This window comes from Heliangelus exortis, chromosome 15 (assembly GCF_036169615.1).
Source record: "Heliangelus exortis chromosome 15, bHelExo1.hap1, whole genome shotgun sequence".
Lineage (NCBI taxonomy): Eukaryota > Metazoa > Chordata > Aves > Apodiformes > Trochilidae > Heliangelus > Heliangelus exortis.
The window spans coordinates 15,872,364-15,892,086 of record NC_092436.1 but is presented as its reverse complement, the minus strand read 5'-3'; the positions used below and the strand labels follow the sequence as shown (position 1 = coordinate 15,892,086).

General features: G+C 54.6%; 3 protein-coding genes across 3 annotated transcripts; all 3 read right to left on the bottom strand.

The window, feature by feature from the left end:
• Positions 1–259: 259 nt before the first annotated feature.
• LOC139802867 (protocadherin beta-15-like) lies at positions 260–7,312 on the bottom strand. Its single transcript, XM_071758455.1, has 2 exons — positions 4,832–7,312; positions 260–1,196 (listed from the first exon to the last, which is right to left on the bottom strand). The coding sequence occupies exons 1-2, from the start codon at positions 7,289–7,291 to the stop codon at positions 1,077–1,079; spliced, it is 2,580 nt and encodes an 859-aa protein (XP_071614556.1). The 5' UTR covers positions 7,292–7,312; the 3' UTR covers positions 260–1,076.
• A 2,464-nt stretch (positions 7,313–9,776) lies between these two features.
• On the bottom strand, positions 9,777–12,307 carry LOC139803225 (protocadherin beta-16-like). Its single transcript, XM_071759172.1, has one exon. It carries the CDS (start codon positions 12,294–12,296, stop codon positions 9,777–9,779), a length of 2,520 nt encoding a protein of 839 aa, XP_071615273.1. The 5' UTR covers positions 12,297–12,307.
• A 3,783-nt stretch (positions 12,308–16,090) lies between these two features.
• On the bottom strand, positions 16,091–18,739 carry LOC139802938 (protocadherin beta-16-like). Its single transcript, XM_071758612.1, has one exon. It carries the CDS (start codon positions 18,680–18,682, stop codon positions 16,169–16,171), a length of 2,514 nt encoding a protein of 837 aa, XP_071614713.1. The 5' UTR covers positions 18,683–18,739; the 3' UTR covers positions 16,091–16,168.
• Positions 18,740–19,723: the final 984 nt, after the last annotated feature.

Sequence of the window (19,723 nt, the reverse complement as noted above, 5' to 3'; positions counted from 1 at the left end):
GGTTTCTGAAACAGACCAACATTGCTTCCAAAATTCATGACATCTCTGGTTGGCAGCCCTTGCAACGGGGTTGAGGACAGCAGCTCTCAGACCTCACCTTGCTCAGCTCCAGCTACTGAGATCGGCCAAACTCCCAGGTCCCTCTCCCTCCAGAAATTCACTCCAAAGGCACGGATTTATTCCCAAAATATTCCTCTTGGGTCGGTAATTCCTCGACAATGACTGTGAGAAGTAATCTTCGAGACAACACACTCACCCAAGGGAGGTTGAAATAGGTTTTATTGTTTTCTGTTATCAGGCATTTGACTCTTAAAAATACATGAGCAAGAGGAATAGCAAGTGATTGATCAACACTGATTGGTGAAAGGAAAAGGAACCAGCAAGCTTATTCACAGTCTATGTTCTACAGTGCTTTAAGTCTATTGTAAGTATTTTAGCCTATTTTATACTAAACCCACAAACAGTGCTTTTAATTATCTCTTATCTTCAAATATCTGGAAACATTAATTTTAAATTTGCAGTACAGAAGAAGAAAATAATATATGGCTTAAAGCACACATGATACAGTATGGAGAATCTGTAAATTAGCCTGCAAATAAGCAAAGGGTGCCTATGTCAGCTGTTTCAGGGTTCTGCCTGGTTTTAAGGAATTACTTTGCGAGCACCATTTATTTTCCTTGATACCTGGTATTGAACAGTCTGCAGAACGTTAAGGCATTATTACAGAGCCCCCTCCAACAGGAAAACAAAACAAAGCAAAAACAGACGCGGAAAAGGCAAAGTAGCAAAAAGATATCTTGAAGGTCTGCTCCCAGTTTTCACCATTTCCCTTGACACTTGGAAGCAGCAGCACTCTCACAAACATATATCAAGTCTCAGTGTCATCAGCATGCAACAGAGTTCTCTTCCACATACGTGACTGCAAAATACCTACAGGAATCAAGCACTGCTCAAGAGAACAGTGGGTTTGCTCCTTCCTCCTTGGTACTTTTTAGGTGGGTGTTTGGTCTCTTCATTCTCTTTTCCCCATGAGAACATCAGCCAGGGAGGACAGACACACTTGTCTTTCTCCTCACTTACTGAGGGGTCAGCCAAGGGTTCTGATCAGAACTGACATTCAGCTCCATCCCCTGGTTTCCAGTGTTAGATGCTCCTGCAGCTCTGGGCCCTGTGTCTTCAGAGAGGGGAGCTCTGGCCTGCAAAGAAGAGAGAGTGGAAGTTGTTATTGGAAGGTAAGCAGACATCAGCAAGAACTGTGTAGCATATGACTTACATTTTTGTGTATATCACACCATTCTTCTTTACCCAGAGACCAAAAGGAGGTTGGACCAAGTGGTGTGCCTGACAATCTAAATCTGAAAACCACCCTCCACTGCGAGGATGTCCACAGGCATCACAGAGGAACTACTTCAAGCATTTAATGAGTCTAAGGTATTAATTTCAGATGGTAAGAGCCCCAAACAAAAGCACTTTCCTACAAACAGTAAATGTAGTTTAATGGTGATATCCCAAGGTTGGTCCTTGTCTCCCCTGAGACTACTGGGGCTCTGAGAATTTTCAGTCAAGTCCAAGTCATCAGTGATTATAAAAGAGAAAACTATTAAGGGGTCTGCAATATGTTCTGAAATGCTAGGTGAATCCCTGGAAACTATTAACCCCATGTTTGGAGAGGAGACTTGGACTCAGTGGGAAAATAAGGAAAGAAGGAGCTGTTCCAATGGTCACCTTTTGTCTTCCCAGTGTTCTTGGAACTGACAGAGATTAATGGGCACCCAAGACATGACTCACATTAAGTTCAGAGCAGCACTGAGAAGCAAGGTGCTGTTACCTTCAGGGACCACCCCTCAGGTTCATGAAATAACTGGGAGGCTGTGTGCTAAAGTCATAGAATCATAGAGTATTTTGTGTTGGAAGGGACCTTAAAGATCTTAGAATCACTGATGATGGAAAAGAGCTCTAAGATCATCAAAGCCAACCATCAACACAACACCACCATGGCCTGCAAAGCATGTCCCAACGTGCCACATCTACACATTTTTGTTAACACCTCCAGGGATGGTGATTCTGCCACTGCCCTGGGCAGCCTGTTACTATGTTTGACCACTCTTGCAGTAAATTCTTTTTTCCTACCATCCAATGTAAACCCCCCCTGGTGCAACTTGAGGCTGTTTCCTCTCACTCTATTGCTTGTTATGTGGGAGAAGAAACCAACACCTCCTTTCAGGTAGCTGTAGAGAGTGAGAAGGTCTCCCCTCAACCTCCTCTTCTCCACATAAGCCATCCCCAGTTCCCTCATGCCCTCCTCATAAAATTTGTGCCCCAAACCATTCCCCAGATCCCTTGCCCTTCTCTGGAGACACTGAAGCCCCTCAATGATGGACATGCAGTGAGGGACCTGTAAGTGAACCCAGGATTTGAGATGAAGACTCAGCAGTGCTCAGTACAGGGACATGATCCCTTCCCTACTCCAGCTGGCCACACTGGTGCTGAAACAGGTAAGGATGCTCTTGGCTTTCTTAGCCACTTCAGTACACTGCTGGCTCATGTTCAGCCAGCTGTCAGCCAGCAACCTCAGGTCATTTTCTGCTGGGAATCTTTCCAACCACTCTCTCCCAAGCCTGTATCATTATTTGGGGTTGCTGTAACCAAATTCCAGGACCCAGCACCTGGCTTGGCCTTGTTAAACCTCATACAACTGACCTCAACCCAGGAGTACAGCCTGTCCATAACCCTTTGCAGAGCCTGTCAACCCTCAAGAAGATCAAGACTCCCACCCAGTTTGGTGTAATCTGCATGACATCCTTCTAGAGGAACAATCCTGGTATTTTCTGGACCCCTTTGCCCTTCAGAACTGTCTCCCAAGGGAGCCTCTTAAATAGTGCCTGGATAGGCAAAAGGGTGCCCTACAGAAGGCCATAGTGGTGGTTTTGCTGATCTATCTCCTTGCTTCAATAACAACTGAGAATTCTATTATTTCCTGGTCATTAAAGCCAAGAGAGCCTCCAACCACCAAACCACCCACCAGTCCATCCCTGTTTGTAAACAGCAAGTCTAGAGAGAACCAGTTCTGGTTCATCCACTTACCTGCTCTTTCAGAAAGTTATCTTCCACACATTCCAGGAACCTCCTGAATTGTTTTCTCTCTGCTCTGTTTTATTTCCTGCAGGAGTTCAGTAACTTGAAGTCCCCCATGAAAACAATGGCTAGCATTATATGACTTCTGCCAGCCACTTGTGGAATGTTTCATCTGCTTCTTCATTCTGGAGTGTGGTCTAAAAAGGCTCCCAAGAGGACCTCTGCCTTGTAGGCCTTCCCCCCACCCATAAGAACTTGACTTTACCATTTCAATCATTGAGCTCCATACAATCAAAACACTCCAAAACATAGAGAGCCACCCCACAGCTCCTCCTCGCCTGTCCTTTTAAGAGCCTATAGACATCTCTTGCAGCATTCCAGTCACCAGAGTCACCCCACCATGTTTCTGTGAGGAAGATTTAGTCATAGGTACCCTGCTGAACAGGGAATTCCAGCTCCTCCTGATTGTTGCCCACGTTGTGAGCACTGGTGTAGATTCACTTGAGCTGGGCTGTCCATTTAACCCCAATATTGGCATGCTACCCATGGGTTCATCTATAATGAGCCTGGTTTTATCTCCCTCCCCCTTCACAACTGATTTAAACCCCCCTTGAGGAGCCCCACCACCTCATGAGCAACACTCCTTTTTGTCTTTGAGACAGCTGAGCTCCATCTGCCACCAGCAAGCCCAGTGCCATATAAACCTCACCATGACCAAAACAACCAAAATTCCACCTATGGCACCACGATTCTCATCACTGCCACACTCCATATCCAGCAGAGGATATTTATCAGACTGCCATATCAGACCAGGGAGTTTCCTAGTAATGTTGCTAACCTAGGCACCAGGGAGGCAGCAGACATCCCTGTGGGATAGGAGTCCCTATAAACAGATCCTCCCCAGCATCCTTGTACCCCTAAAACTACTGGCAAGTGCTATAAGATATGAAAAGAGGCTTCTCCACAATGAACAACAGAACAACCCCGACTTCTTTGATATGTATTCACAGCAAAGGTCCTCCAGCCCTTGGATGATCTTCAGTTATGACCTCACCATCACCACCCTTCATACACTGGTCCCTCCATGCTACCCCACCCCAATCACCTCACCATGGTGAGATCCCTCACCTGTACAGCCTAATCATCTTTCACCTCATGAACGATCAGGAGAAAAAGGACATCAGGTTAGCCAAGCAGGATCTGACTTCAATGAATTCCTATGCTGGCTTGGCCTGATTCCCTGGCTGTCCTGCACAAACCTTGTGGGTGCACTCAAGATGCTCCTCTCCATAACCAGAGAGCTGTACTAGAGCAGTAGTATCCTAGTAAAGTCTCTCCTAAGTAAACCTCCTCCTAACCAGGGAGGAAGAAGAATTCCTCGGGAATGGCTCTGGTTGGTACCTCAGAAGGCAATTGCCTAATAAAGCTTCCCCTCCTTTCCCTCTTAACAGCAGCAGTCATAATGCACGGGGCTGACTGACTAATCCTTGGCAGCCCTCTGGATGAAACTTGATGCACATCCTGGTCCTCAAATCCCACAGCCCTGTATATCTTATGTGAGAGCAAGTGGGAAACTGAGGGAGCCTTCCCGTTTCCACATAGAACAACAACAACAATCTCAGCCTGTATCCATAGCAGAGATTCTCCAGGACTCCGATCATCATAGATCATTACCTCAACACCACCTCCCTCACCACGCTGCTCCCTCCAAGATACATCTCCTCCCCGCACCATCACCCCGCACGATCCCCCTCACCTGGGCAGCCCAGTCGCCTTCTTCGCCGAGGTTGGTCGCCTCCTGCGAGCACACGGAGCTGCGCTGCTCGCCCGGGCCCGGGGGCAGCCCGGCGGGGAAGCAGGGCAAGAGCGGCCTGAGGAAGCGGAACTCGCTGTTGACGGTGCCGCCGGCGAAGCAGATGTCGTAGACGTAGCTGCGGGGCAGGGAGCCCGCCGTGCTCTCCGGCACAGCCGCGGGGAACGTGGGCAAGCTCTCGGCCCGCGCCCCACGCACCTTCGCCACCACCGCCGCCACGGCGGTGGCCACCAACAGCGCCGACACGCAGGCCAGCGAGGCGATCAGGTAGAGGGTCAGCGGCCCCTCCGACTCCGACCCCGACCCCGCCGCCTCCGACTCCGCCGCCGCCGCCTCGTCCTCGCCGCCCCGCCAATGCGCGTCGGAGAAGCCGTCCACCAGGGCGATGCCCAGCGTGGCGGTGGCCGAGCGCGGCGGCTGCCCGCGGTCTCGCACCAGCACCACCAGCCTCTGCCGGGACGCGTCCCTCTCCGACACGGCCCGCGCCGTCCGCACCTCGCCGCTGTGCAGCCCCACGCGGAACAGACCCGGCTCCGTCGCCTTCCACACCTCGTACGACAGCCACGCGTTCTGACCCGCGTCCGCGTCCACCGCCACCACCTTGGCCACCAGGTAGCCCGACGGAGACCCGCGCGGCACCACCTCGCCCCACCGCAGCCTGCTCTCCGACGACGGGTGCAGCACCACCGGCGCGTTGTCGTTCTCGTCCCGCACCACCACGCGCACCACCGCCCGCGCGCTCAGCGACGGAGAGCCCCCGTCGGCAGCCACCACCGACACCTCCAAGGCGCGCACCTCCTCGTAGTCCAGCGCCCGCACCACGTAAACCTCCCCGCTCGCCGAGTTCACCGACACGCGCGGACGCTCCTCGCCCTCCTCGCGCGACACCGCGTACGTCACGCGCGCGTTGCTCCCCGCGTCCGCGTCCCTCGCCGACACGCTCCCCACGCGCACCATCGGGCTGTTGTTCTCCACCACCCACAGCGTGTAAACCTCCCGGCTGAACTCGGGCGCGTTGTCGTTCACGTCCGAGATCTGCACCCAGATCACTTCCCGCGAGCTCAGCCGCCTCCTGCCCCAGTCCCGGGCCCTCACGCTGATGTTATACTCCGCCCTCCTCTCCCTGTCCAGCGCCCCCGTTGTTCGCACCTCGTACTCGTTGGCAAACGTGGCCGTCAGGCTGAAGGGCGAGTCCCCGTCGATCCAGCACTCCGTCCTCCCGTTCTCGCCGGAGTCGCGGTCCCGCACGCTCAACAGGGCCACCACGCTGCGGGGCGGCGCGTCCTCGGGGATCGAGGCGCTGACGGACGTCAGCGCTATCTCCGGGGCGTTGTCATTCACGTCCAGCACCTCCACCTGCACTTTGCAATGCGCAGATAGACCCCCGCCGTCTGTGGCTCGCACCACCAGTTCGTGGGTTCTTGCTTCCTCGTAGTCCAGGTTTCCTGCGATCCGAATCTCCCCGGTTTCAGGATTAAGCTCGAAGAGCTGCCGAGTTTCTTCCGGTGTCTGGGTGAAGGCATAACGCACTTTCCCGTTGGACCCTTCGTCGGGATCCGCAGCCACCACTCTGACCACCAGCTGTCCCGGGGGACTGTTCTCGTCCACCCGCACTTCGTAAATGTCCCGATCGAAGACCGGTGTGTTGTCATTGGCATCCAGCACCACGATGTGGATCCGAGCTGTTCCCGACCTGGGTGGAGAGCCCCCGTCGGTGGCCGTCAGCAGTAAATTCAGCTCCCGCTGCTCTTCCCGGTCCAGCTGTCGATCCAGTACGAGCTCAACATACTTCACTCCATCTTTCTTTGTTCCGAGAGCGAGGGAGAAATGCGGATTGGCCTCCAGGCTGTAGTTCTGCAAACCATTGATGCTCACGTCCTTGTCTCGGGCGCTTTCCAGAGGAAAGCGGGACCCCGGTAATGTCGTTTCGGGAATCTCTAAAACCATCTCCTTCACCGGGAACACGGGGGAATTGTCATTCACGTCACGAACCTCCACCTCCCCTCGCATCAGCTGCAAGGGATTCTCAAGGAAGATCTTAAAATGCAGCGTGCAGGTAGCGCTCTGCGGGCAGATCTCCTCCCGGTCCAGAGACTCCTTTACTGTCAGGACGCCGGTGCTCGGCTCGAGCCGGAAAAGCTGCTCGTTCCCCTCGGACACAACGCGGGCCTTGCGAGCCGACAGCTGGCTCGGAGCCACCCCCAGCTCCTCTGCAATGTTGCCCACAAACGAGTCCCTCTCCATTTCCTCCGCCACAGAATACCGCAGGCTTTCGGCCCCGCTCCGCCACACGCAAACGCACACAAGAAACAAGATCACTTGCCTCTGCCTGCCTCCGCTCCGTCTCCCACACGCCAGCAGCCTCCAGAAAAGCCATCCACCGTCCTGCGGGGCTCCCACCATTCTTCAGCGGCCTCCGAGACAGAGCGCTCTTGCTCAGCAATCCCGCGGGCGGGGGGCTCAAACCTCCCGACGAGCCCCTTCTGTGCCCCTGCCTCCTTCCCCACCAGCTCACAAACCTGGTTTTCTTTTTTTTTTCCTGTCTCCCTGTGACTGCAAACGCGGTGCTGGGAGAGGAACCTTCCGCTCCGCGGCCAACACCCCCACCCAGTGTCGCAAGTGGGAATCGTTCCTCTGCCTTGTTCAGGGAAATGCTTCTGCTTTGGACTTTCCTGCTTGCACCTCTGGTCTTCGTCCCAAAGCGAAGCCAGAAAGGGCTCGTGGAAGTTTTTTTTTCTCCGCGGTACATATAGAGCCATTTCTCTTCAGGATTTTCCTTTTTTGCGGTGTCGGCATTGAAAGTTCTGCCGATTGCAGGGGATGCATCCTGGGATTTTCTTTCTCTTCGGCACTCGTTAACCAGCACAGTCCAGTTAACAAGTGGGGTCAGTCAGAGAAGCTCCGCTATTTAATGGGAGACCTGGTGTCAGAGAGCTGAGAGAGAAGGGCCACGGAGGAAACTACAACACTGACCCCAGCTCACAATGTTACACTATAATGATGAGGACACATCATCCTAATGCTGTTTCCCTCACCTTGTGAATCACATCTCTCCCAAAGGACACAGGACTCTTTAGCTTTTCTATAGGATAAGTCTTTATCTCCTTTAGTTGACTATAGGATGTCAAATGTCTCCCACTCAGGGATGCTTAACCTTGACTCCACCATCAGGTGTTTCACTCTCTGATACATTCGCCAAAATGTTTATGTACACAAACATCCACATGCTGCAACCTCTTTTCATATTTTTGAGGGGTACAGTCCCTGCCCGTGGCAGGAGGTTGGGACCAGATGATCTTTAGGGTTCCTTCAAACACAAACCATTCCATAATTCTACAGTCCTTTCTACTCGCTGATGTTACCACAGCACTCTTGGAAAAACTTGAGAGGTCCCTGCACTCAGAAATTCAACCTGAACTCCTCTACCTCTGTAAGGACAGGTGGCTGAAAACGATTTAGTATCAAAGGCAAGGAGAGGTCACCAATTAAACCCCTGGACATCCAAATGGGAAGGAGCAGGAGCGAATGAAGACAATAACAAATACCGGGGATCTAATGATATAATCAACTGGCATTAAATGAACGACTCAAGTGTAAACTGCAAGTTTCTGGCTCGACCAGAAGCACTGTTAACCATGGGATTACTACAAGTAACCATCAGCAAGTTTCTCAGAAAAAAGTGCAACCTGGAAAACGAAAAGCAGGATCAAACAAAATACAGCCTGCACAACTTATCTTCAGTTCAAGCAAATTTCATTCAGCTTTTACCATATTAACCACTCTATTTTTTCAATGGGACGTACTCTAACCTCACTTAACACCTCCACTCCCTTTTTTAGCTGTTTTCCAACTTATTAGTTTAAGAAAAGCACTGACAAAGTCGAACAATATTCACCAGGTGAAGACCTAGAAACGTGTCCATGACTTCATTTGTTTTAAAGTAATAACTTTGTGCCTGTACCAGCAGGAGGATCTAAACACTGTGCAGAAAGTGGTGACTATATTGACTACCAACAGGGTATCTGCCTTGTTGTCATTCACCCTCACCCATAAGCACTTGATATTAACACCACATTCACTCAGCTCCATACAATCAACACTCCCTAACACACACAGACACCCCACCATGTTTTCTTGCCTGACTTTTCTCAAGAGCTTATAACCATCCATGGCATCGTTCTGGTCATCAGACTCATCCCATCAGGTTTCTGTGATGGTCACTAAGTCACAGATATCCTGCTGCACAATGGCTTTCAGCTCCTCCTCTTTGTTATCCATGCTGAATACATTGGTACAAATGCACTTGAGTCCAGGCTAAATGTCTCATCTCTAATATTGCCCTAACACCCCAAGGCTCATCTCTAGAGAGCCTGTTTTATCTCTTTCATGACTAATATAAATCCCACTTGATGACTGGCACCACCTCATGAGTGAAAACTATTTTCACCCTTTTGAGATGGCTGGAATTCTTCACAGCAAACCAGGTACAGTGTAAACTGCACAATTAATTAAAAAAAAAAAAAAAAAAAAAAAATTCACGAAAACAAAACCTAAATTCTAGCAATGGCACCAGCCTCCGATTCTCATCACTGCCTTCCTCCATATCAGAGGCCTGTAAAAGACGAGGAACTTTCCAAGCAGAATTGCTAAATAAGGCAGCAGACAGACTAAAGACTTCCTCGAGTGCATGAGCCCTTATAAAAAGACCCTCCCTAGTTTACTTGTACGCCTCATTCAGGTACTGAAAATTTCCATATGATCTTCCCAGAGTATTCTAATCTCAAAACTTGAACAAACACAACTCTCTCCCCTTATTTTCACAGCAGAAAGGCTCCAAGCCTCAGATCACCATTGATTATTGCCTATCCACCAAAACACCCTCCCCATGCTATTCCCTCCTCGTTTCCCCGCACGATTGCCACAGCCCCATCTCGGCGATCCCCCTCACCTGGGCAGCCCAGTCGCCTTCTTCGCCGAGGTTGGTCGCCTCCTGCGAGCACACGGAGCTGCGCTGCTCGCCCGGGCCCGGGGGCAGCCCGGCGGGGAAGCAGGGCAAGAGCGGCCTGAGGAAGCGGAACTCGCTGTTGACGGTGCCGCCGGCGAAGCAGATGTCGTAGACGTAGCTGCGGGGCAGGGAGCCCGCCGTGCTCTCCGGCACAGCCGCGGGGAACGTGGGCAAGCTCTCGGCCCGCGCCCCACGCACCTTCGCCACCACCGCCGCCACGGCGGTGGCCACCAACAGCGCCGACACGCAGGCCAGCGAGGCGATCAGGTAGAGGGTCAGCGGCCCCTCCGACTCCGACCCCGACCCCGCCGCCTCCGACTCCGCCGCCGCCGCCTCGTCCTCGCCGCCCCGCCAATGCGCGTCGGAGAAGCCGTCCACCAGGGCGATGCCCAGCGTGGCGGTGGCCGAGCGCGGCGGCTGCCCGCGGTCTCGCACCAGCACCACCAGCCTCTGCCGGGACGCGTCCCTCTCCGACACGGCCCGCGCCGTCCGCACCTCGCCGCTGTGCAGCCCCACGCGGAACAGACCCGGCTCCGTCGCCTTCCACACCTCGTACGACAGCCACGCGTTCTGACCCGCGTCCGCGTCCACCGCCACCACCTTGGCCACCAGGTAGCCCGACGGAGACCCGCGCGGCACCACCTCGCCCCACCGCAGCCTGCTCTCCGACGACGGGTGCAGCACCACCGGCGCGTTGTCGTTCTCGTCCCGCACCACCACGCGCACCACCGCCCGCGCGCTCAGCGACGGAGAGCCCCCGTCGGCAGCCACCACCGACACCTCCAAGGCGCGCACCTCCTCGTAGTCCAGCGCCCGCACCACGTAAACCTCCCCGCTCGCCGAGTTCACCGACACGCGCGGGCGCTCCTCGCCCTCCTCGCGCAACACCGCGTACGTCACGCGCGCGTTGCTCCCCGCGTCCGCGTCCCTCGCCGACACGCTCCCCACCCGCACCATCGGGCTGTTGTTCTCCACCACCCACAGCGTGTAAACCTCCCGGCTGAACTCGGGCGCGTTGTCGTTCACGTCCGAGATCTGCACCCAGATCACTTCCCGCGAGCTCAGCCGCCTCCTGCCCCAGTCCCGGGCCCTCACGCTGATGTTATACTCCGCCCTCCTCTCCCTGTCCAGCGCCCCCGTTGTTCGCACCTCGTACTCGTTGGCAAACGTGGCCGTCAGGCTGAAGGGCGAGTCCCCGTCGATCCAGCACTCCGTCCTCCCGTTCTCGCCGGAGTCGCGGTCCCGCACGCTCAACAGGGCCACCACGCTGCGGGGCGGCGCGTCCTCGGGGATCGAGGCGCTGACGGACGTCAGCGCTATCTCCGGGGCGTTGTCATTCACGTCCAGCACCTCCACCTGCACTTTGCAATGAGCAGACAGACCCCCGCCGTCTGTGGCTTTCACCACCAGTTTATGGCTTTTGGCTTCCTCGAAGTCCAGGTTGCCCGCCACACGAATCTCCCCGGTTTCGGGGTTCAGCTGGAACAGTTCCCGGGATCTCTCTGGTATTTGGGTGAAGGCGTATAGCAACTTCGCATTGGACCCTTCGTCAGGATCTGCGGCCACTACTCTGACCACCAGCTGTCCCGGGGGACTGTTCTCAGCCACTCGCACCTCGTAGACCTCTCGATCGAATTTCGGGTTGTTGTCATTGGCATCCAGCACCACGATGCGGATTCGAGCCGTTCCCGACCTGGGTGGAGAGCCCCCGTCGGTGGCCGTTAGCAGTAAATTCAGCTCTCGCTCCTTTTCTCGATCCAGCTGATGCTCGAGAACGAGTTCCACGTTGTCGAGTCCGTCTTTCTTTGTTCCGAGAGCGAGGGAGAAATGTGAATTGGCCCCGAGGCTGTAGTTCTGCAAACCATTAATGCCCACATCACGGTCATGGGCGCTTTGCACACGAACACGGGACCGGGGAGGTGTCGTTTCGGGAATCTCTAAAACCATCTCTTTCGCCGGGAACACGGGGGAATTGTCGTTCACGTCACGAACCTCCACCTCCCCTCGCATCAGCTGCAACGGATTCTCAAGGAAGATCTTAAAATGCAGCGTGCAGGTAGCGCTCTGCGGGCAGATCTCCTCCCGGTCCAGAGACTCCTTTACTGTCAGGACGCCGGTGCTCGGCTCGAGCCGGAAAAGCTGCTCGTTCCCCTCGGACACAACGCGGGCCTTGCGAGCCGACAGCTGGCTCGGAGCCACCCCCAGCTCCTCTGCAATGTTGCCCACAAACGAGTCCCTCTCCATTTCCTCCGCCACAGAATACCGCAGGCTTTCGGCCCCGCTCCGCCACACGCAAACGCACACAAGAAACAAGATCACTTGCCTCTGCCTGCCTCCGCTCCGTCTCCCACACGCCAGCAGCCTCCAGAAAAGCCATCCACCGTCCTGCGGGGCTCCCACCATTCTTCAGCGGCCTCCGAGACAGAGCGCTCTTGCTCAGCAATCCCGCGGGCGGGGGGCTCAAACCTCCCGACGAGCCCCTTCTGTGCCCCTGCCTCCTTCCCCACCAGCTCACAAACCTGGTTTTCTTTTTTTTTTCCTGTCTCCCGGTGACTGCAAACGCGGTGCTGGGAGAGGAACCTTCCGCTCCGCGGCCAACACCCCCACCCAGTGTCGCAACTGGGAATTGTTCCTCTGGCTTTGTACAGCGCTCTTTTTTGGGACTTTGCTGCTTCAATCTGCGCTCTCCGTGCAAAAGCCAAGACAAAAAGGCTCGTGGGAATTTTCTCTGTCCTCCCCCCACACAAAGGGCTCTCTTGGCATCACTTCCCAGCTCGCAACTCTTCACGCACAGCTCTTGGGTTTCCCCTGCGTGGTGTCGGTTCTGTAACTTGCACAGGGTGCAGCACAAGATGTTTCTTACCTTGGTTACTTGTCAATCAGCACAGGAGAGTTAAGAAGTGCCGAGGGGCAGAGAAACTTTTGAACATGGGAGCTGGTGCCAGAGAGCAACGGAAAAGCTCCAAAAGAAAAATTAAAAAATCACACATACCCTTCCCCACCATCAGTCCAGAATGTTAAGGACACAGAATCCTAATGGTGTGTGTGTGACATTGTGTAATCACACGAAAGGACTTATGACACAAAATCTTTTCTGTGTTAAAACGTTTACCTCATTTAATTAATGTTGATGTATTGAGGTTGGTCCTTGTTGTGGAAGCTCCTTGTTGACAGGAAGCTGAACAAGAGCCAGCAGTGTGCCCAGGTAGCCAAGAAGGCCAATGGCATCCTGGGCTGGCTCAGGAACAGCGTGGCCAGCAGGTCCAGGGAAGGGATTCTGCCCCTATGCTCAGCCCTGGGGAGGCCACAGCTTGAGTCCTGTGTCCAGTTCTGGGCCCCTCAGCTCAGGAAGGAGATTGAGGTCCTGGAGCAGGTCCAGAGAAGAGCAAGGAGGCTGGGAAGGGATCCAGCACAAGTCCTGTGAGGAAGGGCTGAGGGAGCTGGGGGTGTTGAGGCTGGAGAAGAGGAGGCTCAGGGGAGACCTCATCACTCTCTCCAACTCCCTGAAAGGAGGTTGGAGCCAGGGGGGGGTTGGGCTCTTTTCCCAGGCAACTCTCAGCAAGACAAGAGGGCACAAGAGGTCTCAAGTTGTGCCAGGAGAGGTTTAGGTTGGACATTAGAAAGAATTTCTTTCTGGAGAGGGTGATCAGCCATCGGAATGGGCTGCCCAGGGAAGGGGTGGATTCTCCATCCCTGGAGATATTTCAAAAGAGCCTGGATGTGGCACTCAGTGCCATGGGCTGGGAACCACGGGGGGAGTGGATCAAGGGTTGGACTTGATGAGCTCTGAGGTCCCTTCCAACCCAGCCAATTCTAGGATTCTATGTTTCCCCTGAGGCTGCTGGGGCTCTGAGAATCTGCAGTCAAGTAAGTCCAAGTCATTGGTGGTTTTGAAACAGAAATCTGTTTAGGGCTCTACAAGATGGATCCCTAGAAAATTCTCATGTTTTGAAGGGAGACTCAGAATTATAGTGTTAAGAGGGAGGAGAGAAGGAGCTGATTCAATCCTCACCTCTTGTCACCTCCACACTCCTGGGACAGCTGGAGGTTCAGGAGCACCTTAGACATGACTCCCTTGAAGTTCAGAGCAGCAGTGAGAAGAGAGGTGCTGCTTGTTTGCAGCAGCACCCCTCAGGTTCATGAAATGGCTGGAAGGTCATAGAATCACATCATGGTTTGGGTTGGAAGGGACCTTAAGGATGAGAGAATCACAGAATCATTCAGGAGAAACAGAGCTCTAAGATCATCAGGTCCAACTGTCACCACAACACCACCAGGCCCTCTAAACCATGTCCTGAAATGGAAATACTACACATTTTTTTAACACCTCTGGGCATGGTGACTCCACCCTCACCATGGACAGCCTGTTCCTATGATTGAACACCCCTTTAGTAAAGATATTCTTTCCTAATTTCCAATCTAAACTTCCCTTGATGCAACTTGAGGCCATCCTATTGCTGGTTACATGGGAAAAGAGACCAACACCTCCTTTTAGGGACCTGTAGGGAGTGAGAAACTCCCTCAGTCTCTTCCAGACCAAACAGTCCAGGTTCCCTCGGCCACTCACAAGACTTGTGCACCAGAGCCTTCCCCAGCTCCCTTGCCCTTCTCTGGACACAACCCAAAACCTCAATGTTCTTCTTGGAGTGAGAGGCCTAAATAACACAGGATTTGAAGAGAGACCTCACCAGAGCCAAGTACAGGGCCATGATCCTTTTCCTTCTCCTGCAGGCCTCAGTATTTCTGATAGAAACCAGCATTCTCTTGGCCTTTTTGGACACCTGGGTACATTCTGTCTGTTGTCACCCAACACCCCCAGGGCCTTTTCTGCTGGGCATCTTTCCAGCCACTCCTGCCCAGGCCTGCAGACTGACTTGGGGTTGCTGGGACTGAAGTGCAGGACCTGACACTTGGCCTTCTTAAACCTCATACAACTGACCTCGGCCCATTGACCCAGCAAGTCCACATCCCTCTGCAGAGCCCTCCTACCTCTGAGCAAATCAAAACCCCCTCCAAACTCAGGATCATCTGCCAGCTTCCTGACAGTGCACCCAATCCCCTCATCCAGATCATTGATCAAGATGTTAAACAAGCCTGGCCCCAACACTGAGCCTCTTCCTTCCAGCCACACCTGCCAGGAACATCCTACACTGCTTCCTCTCTACTGTTTTGCTTCCAGCAGAAGTTCAGTAACTGGAAGTCCCCCATGAAAACAAGGATAAGACATTGAGAGACTTCTGCCAGGCACTTGCAGAATGCTTCATCTGCCTCTTCATCCTGGGCAGGGGTGACCTATATAGACTGCCAAGAGGATATCAGCCTCGTTGGCCTTCACCCTCATCCTCACCCATAAGCACTGGATATTAACACCACATTCACTCAGCTCCATACAATCAACACTCCCTAACACACACAGACACCCCACCATCTTTTCTTGCCTGACTTTTCTCAAGAGCTTAGAACCATCCACTGCAGCATTTTGGTTGTCAGAGTCATTCCAACACATTTCTGTGATGGTCACTAAGTCACAGATATCCTGCTGCACAAGAGCTTTCAGCTCCTCTTTCTTGTCCATGCTGAATACATCGGTGCAGATGCACTTGAGTCCAGGCTAAATGTTTCACCTGCAATATTGCCAAACCACCCCAAGGCTCATCTCTAGAGAGCCTCTTTTATCTCCTTCATAACTAATATGAATCCCACTTGATGAGCTGCACCACCTCATGAGTGAAGACTATTTTCACCCTTCTGAGATGGCTGGAACTCATTCCATCAGATCTGGTGCACTGTATACGTTATAATTATATATAAAAAAATAACATAAAAGAAAAAACAACACCAATAAACAGAAATTAAATTCCACCAATGGCACCAGCCAGACTCATCACAGCCAAACTCCATATCCAATAGTGGGTAGCTATAAGATCCTGGCAGCAGACAAGGGAGTTGGCGTTTCCAAGCAGAGTTTTTACACCAGGCATCAGAGAGGCAAACACTTCCCCATGGGCATGAGCCCTTATAAAAAGACCCTATCAAGTTTACTTGCAGGATGCAATCAGGTACTGGTAGGTTCCATAAGGTCTCCCTAGAGCATTTTCTTCTCAACGCTTCAACAAACCCCTACTACTCATGCTCCAGACCATCAGATCATCGTTAATTAATACCTCACCATCACCTTCCCCCTCATGAGTTCCCTCTGTGTTTCCCTGCCCAGAGATGCTCGAGGCCTCGGATCATTCTTCCTGATGACCCCACCCCCATTACCACAACGCTCATTACAAGCTTCCCCACCCCAGAGCCATCAGCTCGTCACAGACAGGTTGCCTCACCTGGGCAGCCCAGTCGCCTTCTTCGCCGAGGTTGGTCGCCTCCTGCGAGCACACGGAGCTGCGCTGCTCGCCCGGGCCCGGGGGCAGCCCGGCGGGGAAGCAGGGCAAGAGCGGCCTGAGGAAGCGGAACTCGCTGTTGACGGTGCCGCCGGCGAAGCAGATGTCGTAGACGTAGCTGCGGGGCAGGGAGCCCGCCGTGCTCTCCGGCACAGCCGCGGGGAACGTGGGCAAGCTCTCGGCCCGCGCCCCACGCACCTTCGCCACCACCGCCGCCACGGCGGTGGCCACCAACAGCGCCGACACGCAGGCCAGCGAGGCGATCAGGTAGAGGGTCAGCGGCCCCTCCGACTCCGACCCCGACCCCGCCGCCTCCGACTCCGCCGCCGCCGCCTCGTCCTCGCCGCCCCGCCAATGCGCGTCGGAGAAGCCGTCCACCAGGGCGATGCCCAGCGTGGCGGTGGCCGAGCGCGGCGGCTGCCCGCGGTCTCGCACCAGCACCACCAGCCTCTGCCGGGACGCGTCCCTCTCCGACACGGCCCGCGCCGTCCGCACCTCGCCGCTGTGCAGCCCCACGCGGAACAGACCCGGCTCCGTCGCCTTCCACACCTCGTACGACAGCCACGCGTTCTGACCCGCGTCCGCGTCCACCGCCACCACCTTGGCCACCAGGTAGCCCGACGGAGACCCGCGCGGCACCACCTCGCCCCACCGCAGCCTGCTCTCCGACGACGGGTGCAGCACCACCGGCGCGTTGTCGTTCTCGTCCCGCACCACCACGCGCACCACCGCCCGCGCGCTCAGCGACGGAGAGCCCCCGTCGGCAGCCACCACCGACACCTCCAAGGCGCGCACCTCCTCGTAGTCCAGCGCCCGCACCACGTAAACCTCCCCGCTCGCCGAGTTCACCGACACGCGCGGACGCTCCTCGCCCTCCTCGCGCAACACCGCGTACGTCACGCGCGCGTTGCTCCCCGCGTCCGCGTCCCTCGCCGACACGCTCCCCACCCGCACCATCGGGCTGTTGTTCTCCACCACCCACAGCGTGTAAACCTCCCGGCTGAACTCGGGCGCGTTGTCGTTCACGTCCGAGATCTGCACCCAGATCACTTCCCGCGAGCTCAGCCGCCTCCTGCCCCAGTCCCGGGCCCTCACGCTGATGTTATACTCCGCCCTCCTCTCCCTGTCCAGCGCCCCCGTTGTTCGCACCTCGTACTCGTTGGCAAACGTGGCCGTCAGGCTGAAGGGCGAGTCCCCGTCGATCCAGCACTCCGTCCTCCCGTTCTCGCCGGAGTCGCGGTCCCGCACGCTCAACAGGGCCACCACGCTGCGGGGCGGCGCGTCCTCGGGGATCGAGGCGCTGACGGACGTCAGCGCTATCTCCGGGGCGTTGTCATTCACGTCCAGCACCTCCACCTGCACTTTGCAATGCGCAGAAAGATCTCCGCCGTCTGTAGCTTTTACCACCAACTTGTGGCTTTTAGCGTCCTCGAAGTCCAGGTTTCCTGAGATCCGAATCTCCCCGGTTTCGGGATTCAGATCGAAGAGCTCGCGGGAGTGCTCCGGTATCTGGGTGAAGTCATAACGCACCTTCGCATTGGACCCTTCGTCAGGATCCACGGCAACCACTTTCACAAGCAGCTGTCCCTCGGGACTGTTCTCCGGCACCCGCACCTCGTAAACGTCTCGATCGAATTTCGGGTTGTTGTCATTGGCATCCAGCACCACGATGCGAATCCGAGCTGTGCCCGACCTGGGTGGAGAGCCCCCGTCGGTGGCCGTCAGCAGTAAATTCAGTTCTCGATGCTCTTCCCGGTCCAGATGACGCTCCAGCACGAGCTCCACAATATCGAGTCCGTCTTTCTCTTTTCCGAGAGAGAGGGAAAAATGAGGATTGGCCTCCAGGCTGTAGTTCTGCAAACCATTAATGCCTACGTCACGGTCATGGGCGCTTTGCAGAATGAAACGAGACCCGGGAAGTGTCGTTTCGGAAATCTTTAAAACCATCTCTTTCGCCGGGAACACGGGGGAATTGTCGTTCACGTCACGAACCTCCACCTCCCCTCGCATCAGCTGCAAGGGATTCTCGAGGAAGATCTTAAAATGCAGCGTGCAGGTAGCGCTCTGCGGGCAGATCTCCTCCCGGTCCAGAGACTCCTTTACTGTCAGGACGCCGGTGCTCGGCTCGAGCCGGAAAAGCTGCTCGTTCCCCTCGGACACAACGCGGGCCTTGCGAGCCGACAGCTGGCTCGGAGCCACCCCCAGCTCCTCTGCAATGTTGCCCACAAACGAGTCCCTCTCCATTTCCTCCGCCACAGAATACCGCAGGCTTTCGGCCCCGCTCCGCCACACGCAAACGCACACAAGAAACAAGATCACTTGCCTCTGCCTGCCTCCGCTCCGTCTCCCACACGCCAGCAGCCTCCAGAAAAGCCATCCACCGTCCTGCGGGGCTCCCACCATTCTTCAGCGGCCTCCGAGCCAGAGCGCTCTTGCTCAGCAATCCCGCGGGCGGGGGGCTCAAACCTCCCGGCGAGCCCCTTCTGTGCCCCTGCCTCCTTCCCCACCAGCTCACAAACCTGGTTTTCTTTTTTTTTTCCTGTCTCCCGGTGACTGCAAACGCGGTGCTGGGAGAGGAACCTTCCGCTCCGCGGCCAACACCCCCACCCAGTGTCGCAAGTGGGAATTGTTCCTCTGGCTTTGTACAGCGCTCTTTTTTGGGAGTTTGCTGCTTCAATCTGCGCTCTCCGTGCAAAAGCCAAGACAAAAAGGCTCGTGGGAATTTTCTCTGTCCTCCCCCCACACAAAGGGCTCTCTTGGCATCACTTCCCAGCTCGCAACTCTTCACGCACAGCTCTTGGGTTTCCCCTGCGTGGTGTCGGTTCTGTAACTTGCACAGGGTGCAGCACAAGATGTTTCTTACCTTGGTTACTTGTCAGTCAGCACAGGAGAGTTAAGATGTGCCGAGGGGCAGAGAAGCTTTTGAACATGGGAGCTGGTGCCAGAGAGCAGACTGGGAAAGGCTTTGGAAGAAAAATAGTCCCACATACCCTTGATCTCCATGGCTCCAGGATGTTAAGGACACAGAATCCTAATGATGTGTGTGTGACATTGTGTAATCACACCAAAGGACTTAGGACACAAAATCTTGTCTGTGCATAAAGCGTTTACCTCCTTTAATTGACTGGGGGATCCTCCCCTGCTGCCTGGTGACCCTTGAACTCACCATCACTTTTGCCACTCTGTAACACATTCCTGGGAGATATCCCCAGCCCCTGTGGGAACATCCACCTGCTTCAACCTGGTTCCATGTTTGGGGGTTTAGAGTCCCTGCCCATGGAAGAGCTTTGCAACAAGGTGATCCTTAAGGTACTTTCTAACCCAAACTATCCTATATTTCTACAGTCCTTTCCCCTCTCTGATGTCACCACACAGGCATGGAAATACTTACTGCACTCACAAGTCAAACCTGAACAACTGAAGCACTCTGCATAAAACTGAGAT

Bases quoted from the DNA above. Each gene is read 5' to 3' on its own strand.
- LOC139802867 (XM_071758455.1), bottom strand. From the start codon at position 7,291: ATGGTGGGAGCCCCGCAGGACGGTGGATGGCTTTTCTGGAGGCTGCTG. The intron at 1,197-4,831 runs GTGAGGGGGATC...TCTTCTTTGCAG, and splicing joins AAGGCGACTGGGCTGCCCAG to GCCAGAGCTCCCCTCTCTGA.
- LOC139803225 (XM_071759172.1), bottom strand. From the start codon at position 12,296: ATGGTGGGAGCCCCGCAGGACGGTGGATGGCTTTTCTGGAGGCTGCTG.
- LOC139802938 (XM_071758612.1), bottom strand. From the start codon at position 18,682: ATGGTGGGAGCCCCGCAGGACGGTGGATGGCTTTTCTGGAGGCTGCTG.